General features: G+C 37.3%; 4 protein-coding genes across 4 annotated transcripts; 1 reads left to right on the top strand and 3 right to left on the bottom strand.

Moving 5' to 3' along the window:
• Window positions 1–4,289: 4,289 nt before the first annotated feature.
• LOC116200569 lies at window positions 4,290–5,138 on the bottom strand. The gene is made up of 2 exons (XM_031531404.1): window positions 4,953–5,138; window positions 4,290–4,865 (listed from the first exon to the last, which is right to left on the bottom strand). The coding sequence occupies exons 1-2, from the start codon at window positions 5,136–5,138 to the stop codon at window positions 4,290–4,292; spliced, it is 762 nt and encodes a 253-aa protein (XP_031387264.1).
• A 4,790-nt stretch (window positions 5,139–9,928) lies between these two features.
• On the bottom strand, window positions 9,929–11,863 carry LOC116198862 (peroxidase A2-like). The gene is made up of 4 exons (XM_031529114.1): window positions 11,514–11,863; window positions 11,027–11,218; window positions 10,726–10,891; window positions 9,929–10,459 (listed from the first exon to the last, which is right to left on the bottom strand). The coding sequence occupies exons 1-4, from the start codon at window positions 11,727–11,729 to the stop codon at window positions 10,047–10,049; spliced, it is 987 nt and encodes a 328-aa protein (XP_031384974.1). The 5' UTR covers window positions 11,730–11,863; the 3' UTR covers window positions 9,929–10,046.
• Window positions 11,864–16,454: 4,591 nt separating this feature from the next.
• Window positions 16,455–16,796, top strand: LOC116200568 (aquaporin SIP1-1-like). The gene has a single exon (XM_031531403.1). It carries the CDS (start codon window positions 16,455–16,457, stop codon window positions 16,794–16,796), a length of 342 nt encoding a protein of 113 aa, XP_031387263.1.
• A 377-nt stretch (window positions 16,797–17,173) lies between these two features.
• Window positions 17,174–18,851, bottom strand: LOC116200566 (peroxidase 15-like). The gene is made up of 4 exons (XM_031531402.1): window positions 18,681–18,851; window positions 18,173–18,333; window positions 17,854–18,023; window positions 17,174–17,556 (listed from the first exon to the last, which is right to left on the bottom strand). Exons 1-4 carry the CDS (start codon window positions 18,849–18,851, stop codon window positions 17,174–17,176), a joined length of 885 nt encoding a protein of 294 aa, XP_031387262.1.
• Window positions 18,852–22,891: the final 4,040 nt, after the last annotated feature.

Raw genomic sequence — 22,891 nt, 5'->3', positions numbered from 1 at the left:
GAATATATGGGAAAACTCTTTAAAAAAATATAAATTATGAGTTTAATAGTATTTCATTTTGAATGAATTTGTAATCATTTCTAGTTAAAAATATATTCTTACTTTAATTTATAAATAAATAAAATAAAAATAATTAATAATATTTATGAGGATTGATGACTCAAAAAAGTAAAAAATTGGCCTTTTTATTATTTCTAGCACGGATTTTTTAATTGAAAAATTACAAATTATGAGTTTTTTATCATGTATAGTGTGCCATCACTTTCTTGTCAATTTTAACGGATTTTTCTAACATGGCACTAACATTATAGACATGGAACATAGAAATCTACCAAGTGGATCCCATGGGTATTTAAAAATTAAAATTAAAATTAAAATAATCAAAGGAAAATAATAATATTTGTAAAAACTATTTTATTTAATTTTATAATAAAATAAATAAATAATATATTAAATTAAATGGAAACATATATATGTATATAAATTAATAATAGTATTTGCATATGTGTAACATAAAAAAGTGTATACAAAATTAATATATTAATGACAAATCACTATATCTAAATATATGTATAGGTTTTTGTATAATTTTATGAAATATTTTTTTTTACTCTATTGAAGAAAAGTAAAACTTAATACAAGAATAAAACTATAAAACTGTTCAAATTTTAAATTAATATGTCTTATCTCGTTCCTCCGTCAATTCACACATGATCATCTTTCACTCTACATTTTACTTACTTCTCTTCAACCCCACACCATCTCTATCTCAACCTAGGTTATTTTTCTTTTCATTCACTAAAAAAATTATTTTTTTCAATTTTAGTAATAGCACAACTATGTACAGATTTAGTCTTCAATAAATTATACAAGCAACATCGTAAGTCGTAAATATATATGACTAACTTCACAGATTTATCAGCACATGACACCACACCAGGGCAAGCGTTTTCAAGTGCAGTCTTTATGCTGTCGACTACTTCAAATCCGGCGGCTGGGCCTGCATTGGGCGTGCGTCTTGTTCACTCTCCATCTCGTCTGCGTTTTTCAGCAAAAATGACCTGTCACATCCCTACAATTATCAGCAGCAAATTTAGTACAAGGTTACTAGTTGATGTGAGATCATTTACCTCATAATTATACGTACAGGGAAGCAAAATGAAGTACTGCACATAAGAATTGGGCATCGTAGCCAGTTATGGAGCTTGGATTTTGAGACATTGGTCTTATAACATAAGTCGATATATTCGAGCATATGCTAATTTCAAGACGAGTATGTTTTTCCGACGTCAGCTTGTGGCAGAGCTGATTACATAGTAGAAAATTCAAACATTTGTCTGTCTATGGGGTGCAGGTTTTCCGTAAGGACTCGTATGCAACGCGAAGTGTATTACGACAGAAAATAGACTAAGGGAGAGAGATCCAAACATAGACGAAGCAGGTTTTAAGGATGAGCTTCCCATACGAAACAATTCTGGAGATACTAAGACTATCTGTCATCTTATAAAAGAAATTGAGCTTGTGTTACCAAGAAAGGTCATGTAGGGATTCTAACACATTCGATATTTGGCTTCTTCCTTTTTTTTGAGTAATTCTGTTTGACCTCCTTTGATAATATATCTCTTTGTTTGATGTAATGTAAATAAATCGTACTTTGAAAGTATCAAAAGAAGGTGTAACGTAGCGGTGTACTTCCTCAAATGTTGACCTAAAGGCCGCATGTTCGATAGGACTATCCGTACCTTCTGCTGTATATCCATGTGTCTCTGTCTCCGTCTCCTCTTCTCATTACCAATCTCAACCAAAAAAAAGGAAAAAAAAAGAGAAGAAAATCCTTCGTTTTTCTTTCCTATCAAGTACCGCAACACGTTGGCTGGTCGAAGAACACAAATAATCATGGCCCATGGCCTGACACGTCGAAGGGTGGGTTCAACTTCTAGACTCTGTAAATTGTCAAACGCGGGGGGAGAAGACTTGATATGTACCTTTTTAGAAGCTTACCCTCTGCATGTAGAATTTTATATTTCTTGGCCAACTAAAACAAGCCGGGTCGACCGATAAACTCGGACCAGTGGAGCCCTCCCTCTCATTAACAGCCGGAAACTGTCTGCCATCAAACAAGGATTGACAAACGCAGGCACAGCGCAGATATGAAAATTCTCCGGGTTTATATACTTATGATGAAAAGGTCAAGTTCCATGTCCCATGATGATGAGGTTGTGTATTATAGGTCAGGAAAATATCTATTGGTCACTGAGCTTCGAGATGTCGGAACAATTTCTGGGAAAATACGTCAAAGACAGAACTCTTCAAAGCACAATGGAAAGTACAATCCACTGTGGTCTAATCATGGTAACCCAGTTTCCCAAGTACAAGAACCAATAACAACATAAAAATCCGATGATCATAATTCTCGAAGCTGCGGACCACTCTCCTGATGTTCGGTGCAGTAACTCCAAAAGATTTTGTCCTGTGTTCTCTCATGATCGCATCGCATTCCACAGTTCTGGACAATCAATAGTAGGCAACGAAGAAATCTTGCATTCAGCGTCTCCTTTCCCTCCCCAATAATTTGGTCCATTAATCTCAAGGGTATGGTGGAATTCGATGGCAACGTCGATCTTCTCCCGAGCCTCCAACATGGGCGTAGGGGAACATGGATCCTCCATATATAACAGAATTTACTTGTCCCTGCTACTTCAATGGAACCCAACCGCTCATCGAGAGAAAAGAGGCAGGCAAACTCAAATTGCTTTCTCCTCCTCAATGTCGTGTGGCCAAGTAATTCGAGCACTCAAGACCCTTTACAAGTAATTCAAATACTCAGGGCATGTTTGGGCAGTATCGGAATAGACAGGGAATAGAATAGACAGGGAATATAATAGAAATTCTGATGAAATTTTTGTATTTGGCTGGAGGGAATAGGATGACAGAGATTTAAAATTTTGATGTTTGGTTGGATTGAATGAGGAATGGAAAAGAATAGAAATATGGTGAAATGACAAGAATGCCCTTGATGCTAAATTTAATGGGTTTTATAAGATAAATAAATAACTTTAATGGTAATATTTTTTTAATTAAAAACATTTTAAATAATTCTAAAGTAAATTATTTTAAAAATTAATTAATATTAAAACATTTTTGTAATTAATGTTTAATTAAATAATTATGCATATTTAATACTTTTATTAAGAAAAAATTTTAAAAATTAATCAATTAAAATTTTAAAATTTAATTAATTTTAAAATATTTTTTGTAATTAATGTTTAATTAAATAATTATGCATATTAAATACTTTTATTAAGAAAAAATTTAAAAAATTAATTAATTAAAATTTTTTAAAATTTAATTAATTTTAAAACATTTTTTGTAATTAATGTTTAATTAAATAATTATGCATATTAAATACTTTTATTAAGAAAAAATTTAAAAATTAATTAATTTAAAAATTTTAAAAATTAAACATTTTTTGTAATTAATGTTTAATTAAATAATTATGCATATTAAATACTTTTATTAAGAAAAAATTTAAAAAATTAATTAATTAAAAATTTTTAAAATTTATTTAATTTTAAAACATTTTTGTAATTAATGTTTAATTAAATAATTTTGCATATTAAATACTTTTATTAAGGAAAAAAATTAAAAATTAATTAATTAAAAAAATTAAAAAAAATTAAAAATTAATTAATTTTAAAAATTAATTAATTTTAAAAATTAATTTTGTTGTCATATGAATTTTGTTGGTAGTGACACTACTACATTTACATTTCAAATAATCACTATTTGGCAGTTTTACAGTTATTAAAGGATAGGCCCACATGCAAAGTGCCATTTACCATTTACTTAATCGTAAGAATTACAATTGCATTCGTATTGTGAATCATCAAAAACCATTCTGCAACAATTTGATGATCGCCTGTGCAACTGCCCCCAAATTCGTGACTAGCTTATTCCCAAATTCGCGACTAGCTTATTCCCAACATATTGCGTAATTAAATGATCAAGGCAAAATGTAATAACAACAAACATAAGGGATGTTACACATTTCTTGATACAACATTCATCCGAAAACACAAGCTACTACTTTCAAACTGAATAATTGAAGTCCAAACTACTGAAAGTCCAAACACAAATACAAATTTGCAATAATAGAAGTCCAAACTACTGAAAGGTCCCAAAAATACTATTTTCAAACTACTACTTCAACATTAGCACAACCTGCTTTTTTATCATATCAGCAAGGTCCCAAAAAGCTTTGACGAAGAAATATACCTAGTTGTCCTGCTTCAGTGATTTGCAATGAAATCCTGAACCATTTCCAAGCGGTGTTCTAGTTCGGTACCAAAGAAAAACAGGATATAATTCGGATGGTTTCCGAACTTTTGAATTGCCATGCGAACTTGTGCTGAAGTAAGGCCCTCCACACTACGAAGAGCTCCCGGAAGTTCAAGGAACTTCTCTTGAAGGACGTCCGAGTGGACACTCTTCGAGAGCATAATGCAAGCCTCTTTCATGTCGGAGGCCATTGTATTCACAGCATGAGAAATTGTGGAGAAGTTAGCTTCACTCTTTTTCCTTTTTTTACCTGCAGAAGCACTTCCCGTTGCATCTGTAGGTGGCTGATAAGCACGGGAAACATCTCCTGATGTAGGGGTATTTGCATTGCCAGATTCATTTGGATTTGAATGATTCACATCCGCTTCTTCGGTTGCTGCAGTCAAATCTTCAATATCAAGCTCTTGTAGAATATCTTCAACAGATTGAGCATCTTTTCCAGTAGCTCGATACTTTACATATATCATAGATAATTCTTCGAAATGAGAAAAACTTCTCTGTCTAAATGGAGCGGCTTCTTTGTGACTCTAAAAACATAAAGAATAGAGTGTTAGTAACATAATATATAAACATAACGATATGATATCGAAATACATAGATAATGTATTTATTACCGCAACATAAGCCTCCCAAACATCATCTTCCACTGTGACCATCTTCCATGTTGAATCCCATCCAAAGCCAGATGTGTTAAGCATCATATCATACACGATAGCCCATTCCCTCTTCAGTGTCTTCAGTCGAGATTCAATGTGAGGCCTCGCCTTGATACTGCTATTCGGGAGCTTTTCGAATAGCATTTTCTCAAGTTATGGCAAGTAGCTAGACTTAAACCCTGTGTCGGCATTATGACTGCCCATATTCCAATCATGCAAGATATGAGCGCTGCATCATCAGCCATAGTCCATTTCCTTTTGCTACTCTTACTCATCTGGGAAGTAACAGAAGCAGAACTGCCTTCCATTTTCAATACTAAGAACACATACATGATATAAATAATTATTTTGCATAATAAATAGCAATAAGGAGCTGTATTTAATTGAATATATGCAATGGAAAGAGTTTTTGAAAATCAAACGCATTGAAATAGATTCAACATATTGTCTTCAGAAAGCAATGACAGTACAACATACAATCCCAAGCAAATGAAAAAACAACCCCTCAAAGTTTACATTACAACTCCCAATCACAACATATAACTATGTAGTGGATGAGTTCCACTCAGTAAACATATCAGTTGCCAACTGTTTCCTCCAATTACTCCAAACATTTGATGTTTGAATCTCAGAAATAAGATCAACATCCTCATTAGAGTTGTCATCAACCGTTTCATTCAGTTGGTCTTCCATAGGATCAAAAGCCATTTCTTTCCTAATGAAATTATGCAGTAGACAACAAGCAATTATTATTCTATTGTGCACCCTAACAGGATAAAATGAAGGACTTCTAAGAATGGCCCATCGAATCTTAAGCAAGCCGAAACACCGTTCAATGACATTATGAGCAGATGCATGTTTCAAATTGAAAAGCTCCTCATCATTTCTCGGTCGATGTCTTTGACGCCACTCATTGAGGTGATACCTTTGACCTCTAAAGGGAGCCAAAAATCCCTCACAGTTTGTGTAACTAGCATCAACGAGATAATAACAACCTATATTCAAAAAGATAGACAAAAGACCTATATTACTTTATATGTTATTAAGCTTACCTTTTAATATTATGAATGCTAAAAAATTATTATACTCACCAGTTGGCCCCCTAAGTCCATGTTCCCTAGAAAGAGCATCTCGTAATACTCTCCTATCAGCTGCAGAACCCTCCCATCCGGGAAGAACATATGTGAATTGCATATCTGATGTACAAACTCCTAACACATTGGTTGCTATATCATCTTTCCGAGTTCTGTATCTAGGTCTATCAACCTCGGGCACTCTAATTTTGATATACGTCCCGTCTAGAGCACCTAAACAATTCTACATTAAACCAAAATGTAACATTAGCACCATATTAGCTCTCTAGCACCCTAAATAGACTAAATTTAGCATTTGTTTGGGTACCTTAAACCACTTCCAACGTTGATCCTCTGAGTTAGCAGCTATTGGTTGGGGCTTCTTATATAAATGAGCTTATAGACGCAAAGTTGCTTTGAGAACATTTTGGAAATATCGGCTTACGGTTTCACCCGATCTACCAAACTGGTGTTTAATGACTCGATTCTTGAAATGATGAGCCAAAACATATAAAAACATTGCCACTTGTTCATCAACATGCATATTTCTTGTATTTTTCAGACCCCTAATTTCTTGAAGCATATGACACAACTTAAAAAAAGCATTCCTATCCATCCTTAGTTGTTCAGTACAAGTCACATCATCCGCATATACAAGCCTCCTAATATAATCCCTACTACCATAATAGTTTAACTTGTACGACCTAATGCTTGGCTTAGGACCATATAGAGCAGCTAATTCTAACAATATTCCCATCAGACTCCTAAATATAGTACACATTTGAATAAAGAAAGTTAGAGCAACGACTTTCCTCTTCTTGCTCTTACTCTGCAAACTCAACTGATCCATAATTGCAAAATTGATTCAAAATATATTATAAGAATGGATCTCATAGGTGCGTATGATTATGTCAAAATTATAGGACCCATCACATAAACGTACCACCTATCTTAGCAAATTGACTCCTCAGAAGTTCAATGCAAAATGCAAGCGGCACTACTATACCAAAGTTTAGCTTAGGAAGATCCATCAACCCATCTACCACACTTTCTCCAAACATAAGAATAACTTCTCCTGATATAAACAATAGTTTCTATATTTTCAACCAAACAAAGGCACCTGATTAAGCTGAGACTGAATTTGATCATTAATAACCTCTTTGGCTCAATTTGAACCATGGAGCATCTCAACCTAGATGTCAGGTATTCAGGTTACTTTATTTTTCTAACAATAAAGATGAGAAATTTCATTGATCAACCAAAAAGCAGGAAAAAGAATCAGCCCATAAATATGCACAATACAATAGGAGAATCTTGTGAGCATTAAAGTGAGTCAATCATATCCAGAAAGGCACAGAATCCCCAACTGTGTGTTTCCTTTTAACCAACTGGATATTAAGTCCAAAATGTACTGTGATGTCAGCTTGATTTTCTCACACTAAGCAACAAAGGAGAGCAGTACAAGATTCATTCTTTTCACATTGCATGATACAGTTCTCTGAGAAAGTCAGGAATAACCAAACAACCAATAAGGCAACCAGGTCACTGTAGCTGTAAAAAACCAAGAAGCAAGAATAATGCGTTTTGAAATTCGAAAAGATAAGTTTGATTAATCAACTTGCACTTTCACATAATCAGCTTCGTCAATTAAGCCGTTAGTCTTACATAAAATCTGCTGTCGATGCAGGAGATGTAAAGTTCTGATCTTTAGCAGATAATATTCAGACAAACCTTGCAAGATCCCCAGAAAGAATCAACTCGGAAGCAGCTATTAATTGATTCTTCGGAGGGCTAAGAATTTTGCCAAAAATTTCATATCTCATGCTAAAGTAATATATCCAGTCAATACACATTTGACTCTTTCAGTGTCGAGCAAATTCAAAGGTGAAATCACAGAGATGGCATACATTTCTTGAGACATATTTCCACAAACAAACATTGAAATTGTGGGGGAGAATTCGCAAACCCTAACCTCAAAATCACTTCCCGGAACTTGAAATTGAAAACCCTAACTTGATAATCGACTACCCTAGAATCAAAATTGAAAGCTTTGACTTGATAAGCAGCAGCAAAAGGCAAATTACAATGGATTCGTGGGTTAGAAACCGAGCGCATTACCTCGGCAGAGCGCGGGAGTTCAGGTGCTTCAAGCGGGGAAGTGAGTGACAAGCAAACTTTGACTCACGGACTGGAGTCTCCGACTGGAATGGCGTCGTCGAGGCGTTGAGGCGTCGAGCTTCGATGGAGGAGGCGCTGAAGTCGCGGAGTTCTTTCGAGATTTCCAGAAAGGATGTGCTATCGTCGAGCTTTCAGGTTTAGGGAGGATCGGATTTGAGAAGATAAAACGATGGCAGCTTTTGTAATTAATAAACAATTGCAAGGGCATTTTAGTCTTTTCACAGTTAATTCCGGATGCTCCTTAGCTAATCCGGATCTCCACCTGAGGCTCCCTCAATCCGGATCTAAGCCGGATTGGTAGCACTATCCGGAATACCTATTCCGCATGACATGCGAACCAAACGTCAGATTTCGGATTCCATACGGATTAGGTAATCCGTTCCTTATCATTTCCTACAAACCAAACATGCCCTCAGGAGTCAAGACCCTTCACAAGGCACGGAGAAAGAAAATCACAATAGGAAGGAAGGGAAGTAATCTATTATTAATGTGTGCAGCCGAACGATTCCATATTCACATTTGAGATAACCTGTAGATTTTAGTACTAGTGCCTCCACTTCAAACACATATACCTGACTAGGATTCCTAATCATGGATTCACGGATGAAAATATAGTGTTAGTGTGTATGTCCTAAACTGACCAGCTCCGAGAGTGCGATGATCAATCTTCATAATGATTGGCCTGCCACAAGAAAGAAACACTTCCCATGCTTTAAACTCAATAATCCATTCACAGAAAGATTAGCTACAGACCACCCTTGCAATTTGATATAAAACTTGCCTGGTTTGGATTTGGGATTGAGCTTGGAGTTTCTTTCAGGAATTCTTCGTAGGAATCAGCTAAATTTTGGAGCAATCATGGCAGTGAGTCAAGCACAAATCAGAGTAATAATATTATCTTAACTCGAATTTAGAAGAATGCATATGCGGTAATTTAAGAATGAAATTTTACCATCGATTGTATCATACCCATAAGTTTATCGAGACATGAAGAATCGTGTTAGCTCTGCCCAAAGGAAAAGAAAAAAAAATCATGTTAGGAATCACCGGCACCACGATCAGATAGAGATAAATGCTTGCACCATGATATATATATTGAACTCGTAAATTCAAGCAATAATTTCTTATGTCTTAGCATATATATATATATAACTTTTTTTTTTTAGAATGTCCTAGGATAATTTCAAGTTCATCTTTTCTGTATTTGGTACCGTATGAGGGCTCGTTTGAAGCATTTTTTAGTGATCTTACATTGTCACTTAGATGAGATTGAAACAAACAGAGAATGAGTTCTAATTACTCAAATAATTGTTATATTTGTTCATAATTGATGTAATCTTATTGATTTTTTCTCTTCACATCACTTTGAATTAGAACTATTTAAGATTTATAAAAGAAGAAGAAGATCATTTAAGATTTTTTTCGATTGCAACAGAGGTCCACATATCTTGTATAATGAAATAGAAATCATAATAGTATCATTTAAGATTTTTTTTTTAATATTTTGAGTAATAACACATATCTTTTCTTTTTGTCAGATTCCTTTAATTAGCTTGGACAAGGGGTGCATTTCCTTGAATTATTAAGTAAAAGGAAAGGAAGAAAAATCAACTTCGCCGAAACAAAATTGTGACTTCAATAAATAATAATAATAGAATCAACATCGTAAGTCGTAAACATATATGACTAATTTCACAGTTTATTACTAATTTATTGCCGCTCATTGATCATATCAAATAAAGAATAGTAACATTAAGAACAATTTAATTAATCAATTGACTGATTAAACATGTAATCACACTTAATTAACTCGTTTGCAGTTGGCTCTAATTTCACCGGAACTCCCCGTGAGTGGCCGGATACCTCCCATCTTCACCATGGACTTAGCGAATGCATCGAAGAACTCGCTCTGGCTTCCAGCAAACCGATTGACGGCTGATACAGTGTCGGCGACAGCACCCGAGAAGAGTTCCTGATCAGTCTGGAGGAGGCCCCGGTTGTTCCGGAGGTTGGTGAAGTAATTGTTGTCGAAGCTGTCAGGAGATGAGGGGTCGAGGTTCGTTATTGTGTTCCCGTCGCCGGATTGGGGGCAGATTTGCCGGAGTGTTTCGAGGAAGGCGGAGTCGAGGGTGGGGTCGGGGCCGCCAGTGCCAGAGAAGTTGTAGAGGCGGTGGCTGAAGGTGGTGCATCGGGCTCTTCCAAATGTGTGTGCCCCTGAAAATTTTGAACCAAGACAGAGATCACACAGACTGTACCATTTCATGAACTCTGACCATAGTCTGCAGGCAGAAAGTGTCACTGAAACCATAAAAGAATCACCAATGTCATACCATTCTTACGGATATCGTACAATCTGTAAAATCTGACCATGTAGATTTTTTAACATATATATCCTTGAATCGTGATCTTGAATCTTAAATATGTATGGACATGGTAACAATAACGACCTCCACAAGTGTCATGAGAGCTTGAAATCTTACCAGACAATGCAACAAGATCAGTTGAGTCTAAGCCCACAGCGGCGAACTTGCTAGTCATGTTAGCAAGGCTGTCGACAGGACTCGGGATGGCAGTGTTGGCTTCATCCCTGTTTGCAGTTCTACTGTCTCTTCTTCCCAATTCAACTTCCCAACTTGGCCCACCCGCCTGCGACAAAAATTTTCACATGAATTCTTCAGTCAATGGAATGCTTGTCGTGTTAACCATATCGACATTTGATCTTCGTTCAATGTCAATAAATCATAATTTGAGGTACATATGAGAGAGTATATGAGTGGTTACCAAGGAGACGGCCACTTGCGATGCTATGGCTAGAATGTCCGCGCATGAGACCACGCCAGGGCAGGCGTTCTCGAGTGCGGCCTTCATGTCATCGACCACCTCAAATCCCGCAGTTGAGTTTACATTGGGGCGTGCATCTTGCTCACTTGCGATCCCTTCTGCATTAACCAGCAGAATCGACCCATCACATCCCTACAAGTGTAGCAGCAAAGTTAGGCCTGGTGTTAATATAAGAATAGGGCATTGTTGCCAGCCTAGGAACTAGGGACAACATGGGCGAGTTCCATGTACCATAAGCCGATATATTCAAAGATATCGAGCTCACTAATTATTCAACAAGACATAAGTATGTGTTTCTATCGGTAGGTAACTGAGCTGATTAATTAGAATACAACCGTTTGTCTTGTGAAGTGCACATTTTCGTTAAGGGCTTGTATGTGAACTTGAGCGTGCAGTGAATAGATTAGGAGATCAGGAAGACCCGCACCTGGACGAAGCAGTCGTGGAAATGGAGGCGGATGAGCTTGGCCCCGATGCGGACATCCCTCTGCTGAGCCTGCTCCAATACTCTGCGTACAATGGCCGAAGCGTTTGGGCACGAATCCTCATAGAAGTCGCCCTCCAACTCAGCGACACCGCTTCTGAACCCCATAACTACGCACAACGCTGCTATAGCCAATGCGACGAGAGTTGAAGGCGGCATTTTTTTTCCTTCTTTTTTCTCTAGTAGAGGTCTCTCGGTACTCTTATGCACTTGAAATTAGCAAATATGATGAATAAGAGGAGGATTTGAAATTGAATTGAATTGAATGAGGATTGAGTGAGGAGGGACAACCACGATGGGGGTCATATATATTTATAGGGAGGGGTCATTTGCTAGGGACGTTGACGGCATCAAGTGGATATTATAAAAATCAAGTTGGGCAGTTCATTGCTTAATGTTTCTTCTCTTAAAATATTACTTAAGAAGAAAGTTTCCATGGAAATTTAGTACAAATACACGCTCTGCTTGGAGGAGAACTGTTCAAGTCAATTAATTCAACGGAAAAGAGTAAATAAATAAACCAAATTGATTAAGGGAGTGGGGGCTTGGCTTAGCCAAAGTCCACTCTCTTATGTTGGGCTATCAATTTCTAGACTGAGTATGCATGTATGTGAATGTCATACGCGGGCAATAAGACTTGGTATGGCCCCTTAATTAGAAGCCTTACCTACTTCCAGGAAATTAATCAAAGGAAAACTACTAAATCTGCAAAACCTAGCTGGCTGGTATAATTCCTTAGTGGATTACAAGCTATAGGTAGATCATCAAACGCGTCGTTGATAAACGGGAGAAAGATCACCATTCATTTAACAATCTCAAACATACATGTGGATCTTGTTCATAGAAATATCCCGCAACGTTCACATCGCACGCCATATCTCTGTCAACCTCACCAATTATGGATATACGTACGCTCACCAGAGTGCATTTCTAATTGAATTTCATGACCGACCATACTTGCCAGAAGGAATAATTAATCGCGTACCTATACCGCTTGCTAAGCACGCCACCCTGAGGGGATTTTTCACAGAAATTACTACATATTTCAGGTATATGTTCTAGAAAGCCAATACTGGATTCATCATTTAAAATTACATGCGATCAACAGAACTCTAAAATAGTACTATCATCGAAATTGAAGCGAGTATACTTGCATGACCCTAGTTGTCCCAAGCCGAATGAGGGCAAATTCGATCAAAATGAAAGCTTCCTGTGTTCGTTGCGGTAAATTATTCTAGGATATATACATGTACATCATCATCTTCTTTTGAAATTCTTTTTGTTCGATGGACCAAACATGATAGTAGGTGCAACAATAGGGAATCCGATGATACTAAGGGGTGTCACTGTTCTATCACCTACATAATGAAAACGAAGGGGCTATCGGTTCAACGTCACCTTAACAGGGGAATACAGCTTCCTCGGTATATCGCACGGAGTAGATCCCCTTTGCCAAGAGTCCAATGATTTAGATTTAGGGTCATGGACAAGAATTTCCCTACGTATTTACGTTTTTTTCTTTTTCAGTTTGCATTACCCGGTATCCCTTAGGAAATTTAACAGGCTCCTACTAATCAATATTGTCGCGTATTAAATAGTAAAACTCTCCTAATTATATATTTTCTCCATTTAAAATTGTGGGAAACACTCCACCGTACATATATATAAGCAAGATAGAAGGTGGGCTCGGCCAAATGATCTCAGAACGCTCTGTTTCTGAATGAAATTTTCTCGGTTTTCTGAGTTTTTAAAATTTTAAATTATTTAAAATTATCAACAATATTTTCTAAAATCTGTATATTATTGCTTCATATTACTGTAGGATGTTGAAGAAGCTGTTTAGCGTGATATTGACGATGGGTATCCTAGGTTAAATGTAACACGAACTGTACATTATTTGTTATAAGGACTGTATTATTTGAAGAAGTTGTTTACTGTGATATTTTATTCTATTAGTTCAGCCTTTGTTCTTTGTAGCTTTCCTATGTAATTTATCTTATTTTCATATGATTTCAAAACATTCCGTTTCTAAATGAAATTTTGTTTTCATTATTTTGAGTTAAAAAAAATTTTGTTATAAAATTATCAATAAAAATCTAACAAGATCTTTTGCTTCTAGCGTGGACTCGTACATATATATAGATATCTTTTGTTTCGTTTTTTTATTTTTGAATATATATATATATATATATATATATATATATCTTTTATTTGATTCTAGCGCGGACTCCATGCATGTGTATAGATATCTTTTTTTTTTGGGGGTTATATAGATATCTTTTATTATATTTTGCTCTATAGAGATTGGTCGAGGGCAGATCTTGAGTTGCATGGGCATGCCTGCAAACTTCCAATTACTGATTACTATATGATGTCTTTCTCATATTTAATTATATAATGTATACTAGTCATGGAACCCGTGCATTGCACAGGATAATATACCTGAAAAGAAATTATAATTAATAATTGAGAATTAAAAAAAATCATTCAAAAGTCAAAAGTGAAACATAAATAACACAATAAACAAATAACCTTCTTCATGTTTAGTGATAGACGAACTTACTTTCTGAGAGCTTGAATATAAGGATAGCCTTTCGGGAGATGAAAGTAACACCACCAATCTTGAGAAATGATATTAGAAGAAAAAAAAAAGCAAAAATTAGAGAAAAATAAAAAATGAAAAATTACGATAAAAATGAGAGAAAAAATCAAAGCATATATTTAATTAACTCACTTGCACCTAAGAATAGACATATGTTTGAAGAGCTCGCGTCTAATTGTAGTATTGTTTGAGATCTGAATAGGACCATGTGTATGTGTAAGATGATTTATATTTATAACTATCATATAGAATATAGATAAAATATGATATGAATTGTTTTCCTTTTTTGGTTAACGGATCTGATTTATTTCTGAAAAGAAAATATAATTCATATATATTTATAAAATATTATCTAATCTATTTTTTAAAAATAGATATCTATAAAAACATAAAACTTATATATATTTTTTCTTCCTATATATATTGAAGGATATCCACGTAATCATATAGTAAGTACATTTATATTATGCATAAATAAATATACTAATATATACTTATTTTCATGGTAATATTAATATGATGAAATATTAATTTTTATTTTAAAAAGTCAAGATTATTAAATAATATCGATACATATAATAAAATTTTCTCATTTATTTCGAATACATTATTAATGAAATCAAGAAATCAACTTTTATGATGAGATATCTTTAAAAATATTTTTTATTTATGTATGATATATATTAACATACATAACTGTTTAATACACTATATTATAGAATTCTTTAAAAAAATATCAAATTCTATCCCGTGCAACACACGAGCTTCGCAACTAGTATATACATACATATACATACATATATATATATATATATATAATGAGACATTTCTCTTGCATTTCTAAAAGATCATGTATTAAATTCGCCCTCCCAACAAATGTGCTTTTTGGGACTCGAACTTGTATTTTCCACCTTAAGGGGTTATAACTACTTACTACTCAACCAATACTTTATTTGTTATTTTCTTCATTTACAAGACTAAAATTCTAGATCTTACTTAAAGAAAGAGTGCCAACATCACCTAAATCAATCAACGATTTTTTTTTTTGCCCTTTTTGTTCGTTGAAGTGATAATGTATTGTCTAGCACTGCTTACTCATTAACACATATACACATATACTATGCATTTATCAAATATATGTGGAAGAATGTTGCCAATATGTTAGATGAAAATTCTATATGTCGAAAAACAAATTGACCGATTTCAATAAATAATAATACAATCAAAATAATTCATGGAACAACATCGTAAATATTTGATTAACATGTAAATTTAGTCATTTATATAATAAAATATGAAAAAATTACGTTCCATCCCGTGCAACGCATGAGCTCTACCACTAGTGTGTGTGTGTATATATATATATATATATATATATTGTGGGAGACATTGCTATCTAATTCTGGGATATCAAGTATAAAGATTATTCCCTCCTAACAAGTGCGTTTTTCGAGACTCAAACCCGTGTTTTTTACTTTATGAAATTAGAGTTGATTACCACTTAACCAATACTTTGTTAGTTATTTTCTTTATTTACAAAACTAAAATTCTAGATCTTACGTGGAAAGAGGTGTCTAAATCACCTAAATCAATCAACTTTTTTTTTCCTTTTTGTTCGTTGAAGTGATAATGTATTGTCTAGCACTGGTTACTCAAACACATACATTTAGTATGCATTTATCAAATATATGTGCAAAGAATGTTGCCAATGTGTTAGATGAAAATTCTATCTAGACAAAACTTGACTGACTTCAATATATAATAATATAATTAATATCATTCATCGAACAACATCGTAATTATTTGACTGGTTTCATACATTTTTCAATAACTTATTGGCATCCATTGAGCAAGAATATAACGATAGATGAGGGTAAATTGCACCAGTGGTCCAAAAAGTTTCATAAATGTTTCAAGTTGGTCCAAAATATTTTTTTGATAACTTGATGGCGCATTAAGTTTCAAAACCGTTTCAATATGGTACATTCCGTCATCTTACGCTTGACGCCGTTATGCTCCAAATTTTTAAAATTACAAAACCACCTAAATTTTTTGAACTTTTTCAATTTTGCTCCACATTCTCTCTCTTCCTTCTCGACTTTCTCTCTCTTCTGCAAGTTCTGGCGAGTTCCCGTATCAGCCCCTCCAATCTGACGGCCCTGTAAAACCTATCCTCTGTCGAGTTCCCGTCCAACGACCTCCGAGATCCGCCCCTTCGATTGGACGGCCCTGCAAACCCTCTCCTCTATCTTCGATTCTCTGCTGTCTCACAGGGCGGGACGATGGGGGCAATCAAGCCGGCGGTCGCAGACAGGATAATGACCTTCGGGTGGGTGTTCTGCACCTCAACGCTCGGGGCGGCGACAATGGTCATCGCCTTCCTGCTCGGGCTCAACCAGGATGTCCTGCCGTGGGCCTCCCTGGCCATCACCATGGCCCTCGTCTTCGTCCTCATCATCGTCTTCGAGGTCATCGGTGGAGCAATCGGCGAGGCGAGCTCAACCCCACCGCCACAGCGTCGTTCTACGCCGATCTCTAGGGGCCGTTGGACGGGAACTTGCCAAGTCGAACAGAGGGGAGCGGGAGGAGGAACAGTGGAGGGGGAGGAGGAAGACGATGAATAGTGGAGGAGAGAGGGGAGTTGGGGCAAAATTGAAAAAGTTCAAAAATTTGGATCGTTTTGCAATTTTAAAAAGTTTGGAGTATAACGGCGTCAAGCGTAAGATGACAGAATGTACTATATTGAAATGGTTTTGAAACTTAATGTACCATCAAGTTACCAAAAAAACATTTTGAACCAACTTGAAACATTTATGAAACTTTTTGGACCACCGGTGTAATTAATCCTAAATAATAATATAATTAATATCATTCATTGAACAACATCGTAATTATTTGACTGGTTTCATACATTTTTCAATAACTTATTGGCATCCATTGAGCAAGAAGATAACGTTAGATTAAGGATCTGATTTATTAAGTGGTCTGGCCAACCATTCCATCAAACTCTAATTTCCCCGGAACTCCCTGTTAGTGGCCGACTGCTTCCCATTTTCACCATGGACCTGGCAAAGGCGTCAAAGAACTCGCTCTGGCTTCCGGCGAACCAGTTGACTATGTCGGTAGCGCCCGAGGTGAGCTCCTGGTCAGTCCGGAGGAGGCCCTGGTTGTTCTGGAGGTTGGTGAAGTAGTTGTTGTCGAAACTGTCAGGAGATGAGGAATCGAGGTCCGTCATCGTGTCACCATCGTCGGACGGAGGGCAGATTTGCCGGAGTGTGTTGAGGAAGGCAGAGTCGAGGGTGGGGTCGGGGCCGCCGGTGCCACTGAAGTTGTAGAGGCAGGGGCTAAAGGTGCCGCACTGGGCTCTTCCAAATGTGTGTGCCACTGTGAATTTTGAAGAAAAACATGAATCACCGATGTTCGTATCGTCCTAACAAATGTAGTACAATCTAATGATCTATACACTTTGAGGAGATGGAGTTTTTTATTTTTTAATATATATATATATATATATATCATTCGAATTATATGATCTCGATCATCTAAATCTCGCCAACGCTTTTCTGTACGTCGTCTCTATAGATAATTTATATCTTTCACTCGTGATCTCGAATTGAATCTTCACTATGTACCGGTTGGGTTAGAACCGTGACTTCCCTGGAAAGCTTGAAATCATCTTACCAGACAATGCAACAACATCGGTGGAGTCTAATCCCATGGCGGAGAGACTGTGGGTCAATTCATCGAAGTTGTCGAAGAGACTCGGGAGGGCAGTGTTAGCTTCGGCCTTGTTTGTTGTTCTGCTGTCCCTTCTTCCCAATTCAACTTCCCAATCTGACCCCCCCTGCCTGCTACAGAACTTACAGATGAGTCTTCCTTGTAAATCTTATTGATAACTCGACCTTCTTCGATTAACAATCTCTATAGTTTGTTTAGTAGAAACGCATTGAATCATGCATGAGAAATATAGAAAGCTGAGTGTATGCCAGCAATTACCAACTAGACGCCCACTTGGGACGCGATGGCTAGAATATCAGCACATGACACCACGGCAGGGCAAGCGTTCTCAAGTGCGGCCTTTATGTCGTCGGCCACTTCAAATCCTGTGACTGAGCCTGCATTGGGGTTAGCATCTTGTTCACTCTCTAACCCGTCACATCCCTACAATTATTAGCAGCAAATTTAGTCCCAGGTTACCAGTTGACATGATACCATTTACCTTAAAATTATATGTACACGGAAACAAAATGAAGTACCACACATAAGAATCGGGGCCAGTTATGGAACTTGGATTTTGAGACATGGGTCAGTTCCTTATAACATAAGTTGATATATTTGCGCTTATGCTAATTTGAAAACAAGTATGTTTTTCCGACGTCAGCGTGTGGTAGAGCCGGTTACATAGTAGAAAATTCAAACATGTGTTTGTCTATGAGGTGCAGTTTTTCAATAAGGGCTTGTATGCCATGCGAAGTGTGATACAATAGCTAAGGGAGAGAGATCGAAACCTGGACAAAGCAGCCGTGGAAATGGAGGCGGATGGGCTTGGCCCCGATCTGGACATCGCTCTGCTGGGCCTGCTCCATCACTCCACGTACAATGGCCGAAACATTCGGGCACGAACTGCTGTAGAAGTTGGTGTTCAAGAGAGGAAGTGGAGTTCTGGTTCCTGCAGGCATTGTGTAAAGAAAGGTCATGCTCACTTTAGGTGTTGGAAAATGCCGGATGTTAAGTGCAAGAAGTGTCACAAGATTGGACACATGGAAGCCATCTGCAAGGAAAAACACATTGAGCACCAGGGAGACAGTCACAATGCTGCAATTACTGAGGTAGAGCAACTCTTTGTTGTGACTTGCTTTATCTCAAATGTTGTAAAGGATGGGTGGTTGGTCGACAGTAGATGCACTAATCACATGACTAGCAATGAAGCCTTATTTAGAACTCTGGACAAGTCTGTAAAGTCCAGAGTAAGGATTGAAAATGGAGAGTTCATAGCTGTTGAAGGAAAGGGTGATGTGATGCTTGAGGGCCCAGCATGCACCAAATTGATTTCTGGTGTGCTATTTGTTCCAGAAATAGACCAAAACCTGCTAAGTATAGGTCAGTTGGTCGAGAAAGGCTATAAAGTTGTGTTTGAGAATGGGAAATGTGTGATTGGTGATGCTGAGGGACAGGTTCCATTTGAGATTCCCATGAGGGAGAAGTGCTTCTCATTCAACCCTCTAGAGGAGAGACATGTTGCTATGTCAAGTCTGGAAGATGAGGAAGAGATTTGGCACAGGAGGCTTGGTCATTTCAACAGCAAAGGGGTGAAGTTTATGCAGCAACATGGAATGGTCGAGGGGCTGCTTTCACTGCACAGAGAACTGAAGAACTGTAAGGTTTGTATGGAAGGAAAGCAAACTAGACTGCCTTTCAAGAAGAATCATTGGAGGGCTAGTGACAGGCTTTAGTTGGTACACACTGACATTTGTGGGCCAATGCCAGTAGAGTTTCTAAATGGTAGTAAGTACTTTGTTACTTTCATTGATGACAAAACCAGAATGTGCTGGATATTCTTCATGAAGGCAAAGTCAGAAGTTAATATGGTATTTCTGAAGTTCAAAAGGCTCGTGGAGAAGAAGAGTGGATGCAAGATACTTGGTATAAGATCAGACAATGGAAGAGAGTACATATCGGCCAGTTTCAAAGAAATCTGTGGAGAGGCTGGTATCAAACACCAGCTCACAGTCCCATACTCACCACAACAAAATGGGGTGAGTGAAAGGAAGAACAGAAGCATCATGGACATGACCAGATGTCTACTGCAAGAAAAGCATGTGACTAAGAGTTTTTGGGCTGACGCTACTAATGCTGCAGTATTCCTGCAGAACAGGTTGCCAACCAAGGCAATGGAGATGAAGACACCACTAGAGGCTTGGAGTGGAGTTAAGCCAATTTTGAGCAACCTAAAGGTATTTTGCTGCATTTGCTATACTTACATTCCTTCTGTCAAACAAGATAAACTTGACCAGAAAGGAGAAATTGGAGTGTTCATTGGGTATAGTGAGCAGTCAAGAGCTTACAGAGTTTACCAGCCAACAAATGGGAGAGTGATCATCAGCGGAGATATCAGGTTTCTTGAAGATGAAGAGTGGAATAGGAATGCAGGTACTCAGCAGAAGTCAGTGTTGAAGAAAACTCAGTTGAGTGTGCCACAGATCACACTTATTGAGACTCAAACTGGAGAAGCTTCAGTAGAGGAAACTGGTGATGATCCACTAGTAAGAGGAACCAGATTGCTAACTGATGTTTACCAAAGGTGTAATGTGGTTGTGCTTGAACCATCCTGCTTTGAGGAGGCTAATGCAGATAGGAGATGGGTTGCAGCAATGCAAGAGGAGCTCAACATGATCGAGAAGAACCAAACATGGGAGTTGGTTGAGAGACCTAAGAACAGGAAAGTCATTAGGGTAAAATGGATTTATAAAACCAAACTCAACTCTGATGGCAGTGTAAACAAGTATAAAGCAAGGCTGGTAGTCAAGGGGTATGCTCAGATATGGGGAGTGGACTACTCAGAAATGTTTGCACCAATTGCAAGACTTGACACAATAAGGCTTCTCTTCGCAATTGTTGTAGAAAGGAACTAGAAGATATATCAGTTGGATGTGAAGTCTGCCTTTCTAAATGGGGTGCTCGATGAGGAAATTTATGTAGAGCAACCAAATGGGTTTAAAGTAAAAGGAGCAGAAGATGGGGTCTATAAACTCAAAAAGGCCCTTTATGGTCTGAAATAAGCACCTAAAGCCTGGTACAACAAGATAGACACTTATCTGCAGGACTTGAATGTTTGAGTGAATCCCCATTGTATGTGAAGAAGGAAATGGACAGTATAGTGATTCTCTCGTTGTATGTTGATGATCTCTTAGTAACTGGACATAATAAGGTTCAAGTGGAGAAGCTAAAGGGTGATCTGCAGAAGGTGTTTGAGATGACAGACTTAGGAGAGATGTCCTATTTTTTGGGAATGGAGGTTCAACAGAAAAAGAATGAGGTGTTTATCTGTCAAAAGAAGTATCTAAGGGAGATTCTAAAGAAGTTTCAAATGGAAGAATGCAAGAGTGCCTCAACTCCCATGAACTTGAAAGAAAAACTAAAGAAGGATGATGGATCAGAAGCTACTAATGCAAGCAGATACAAAAGTTTAATAGGGTGTCTGATGTACTTAACTGCCACAAGACCAGACATCCTGCATGCAGTAAGTATGCTCTCGAGATATTTGAGTTGTGCAAGTGAAATTCATATGGTGGCAGCAAAAAGGGTGGTCAGGTACTTGAAGGGAACTCAATCATTGGGAGTGAAGTTTTGCGAGAGTGACCAGTTTAACTTGCATGGTTACTCTGACAGTGACTGGGCTGGCTCGATGGATGATATGAAGAGCACATCAGGCTATTGTTTCTCTTTGGGATCAGCATGTTTCTCATGGAGTTCGAAAAAGCAAGACATTATTGCCCAATCCACTACAGAAACAGAATTTGTTGCAACAACTACTACTGCAAATCAGGCAATTTGGTTGAGAAAGTTAATGAATGATTTAGGTTGTGGTGCAGAGGAGGCTACTACATTGTATGTGGACAACCAAGCTGCCATAGCAATCTCACAAAACCCAGTATTTCATGGGAAGACAAAGCACTTCAAAGTCAAGTACTTCTACTTAAGGGAAGTGCAGCAGGAAGGTGAAGTTAAGCTAGAGCATTGTAGCTCAGAGGACCAACTAGCAGATATGTTCACTAAGGCTTTTAGTGTTGGTCGATTTAATCGTCTCAGACAAAATATTGGTGTTTGTATCAGCTCCTGATCCAAGGAGGAGTGTTGGAAGGATGGATCACTCACTGATCCATGTTAATGTCTGTCTGTATTTTTTCTTTCTATCAGTTATGTTGTCTATAAGTTGGTTATTGGAAGTCAATTGGTCTCTTGTAGACAGTTAAGTGGATGTTGTGTTTTGAATTTTAAATGTAACTTGCCGAAAGCAGTTGTGTTATCTTTATATGTATTGAGTATATCAGATAGTGTATGTGTGGTTGTTCAGTTTATGAATGAAAGGGCTGTGTTCATCTTTTAAAAAAAAAATTAGATAAATTTTTAAATAAAATGAGCCTAATTCAGACTTGAGTCCATATGCAACTCAAAAGCTTAAGTCAATTGGTTATTGGGCATTTATCTTATATTAACTGCCCAATTTTTCTTTCTTTGACCGGTGTGGGACAATTGTCCTCACACACTTCCCACTTACGTGGTATCGTGTCATCTTACACGAGCCACGTGACATTAACCAATCGACAGGACCACACGACTTAACTACACCCGCCCTCACTTCAATGACGGGTGCCTGCTCGAGGCGCACGTTACGCATACACTGGAGCCTACGGGTCACACGGACCCGCGCATACACGCACTTCGGCGCCTTACACGCCCAGGATTGTAACCATAGGCTCTGATACCAGTTTGATAAATTTTTAAATAAAATGGGCCTAATTCGGACTTGAGTCCATATGCAACCCAAAAGCTTAAGCCAATAGGTTACTGCGCATTTGTCTTATATTAACTGCCCAATCTATCTTTCTTTGACCGGTGTGGGACAATTGTCCTCACACACTTCCCACTTTTTCTCCAACACAACTGAGCAAGACCTCTCTCGAACCCCGTAACTACGCAAAGCGCCACTATAGCCAAG

The sequence above is a fragment of the Punica granatum genome, chromosome 3 (assembly GCF_007655135.1).
Source record: "Punica granatum isolate Tunisia-2019 chromosome 3, ASM765513v2, whole genome shotgun sequence".
Classification (NCBI taxonomy): Eukaryota; Viridiplantae; Streptophyta; class Magnoliopsida; order Myrtales; family Lythraceae; genus Punica; species Punica granatum.
This window is presented reverse-complemented; position numbering and strand designations above follow the sequence as displayed.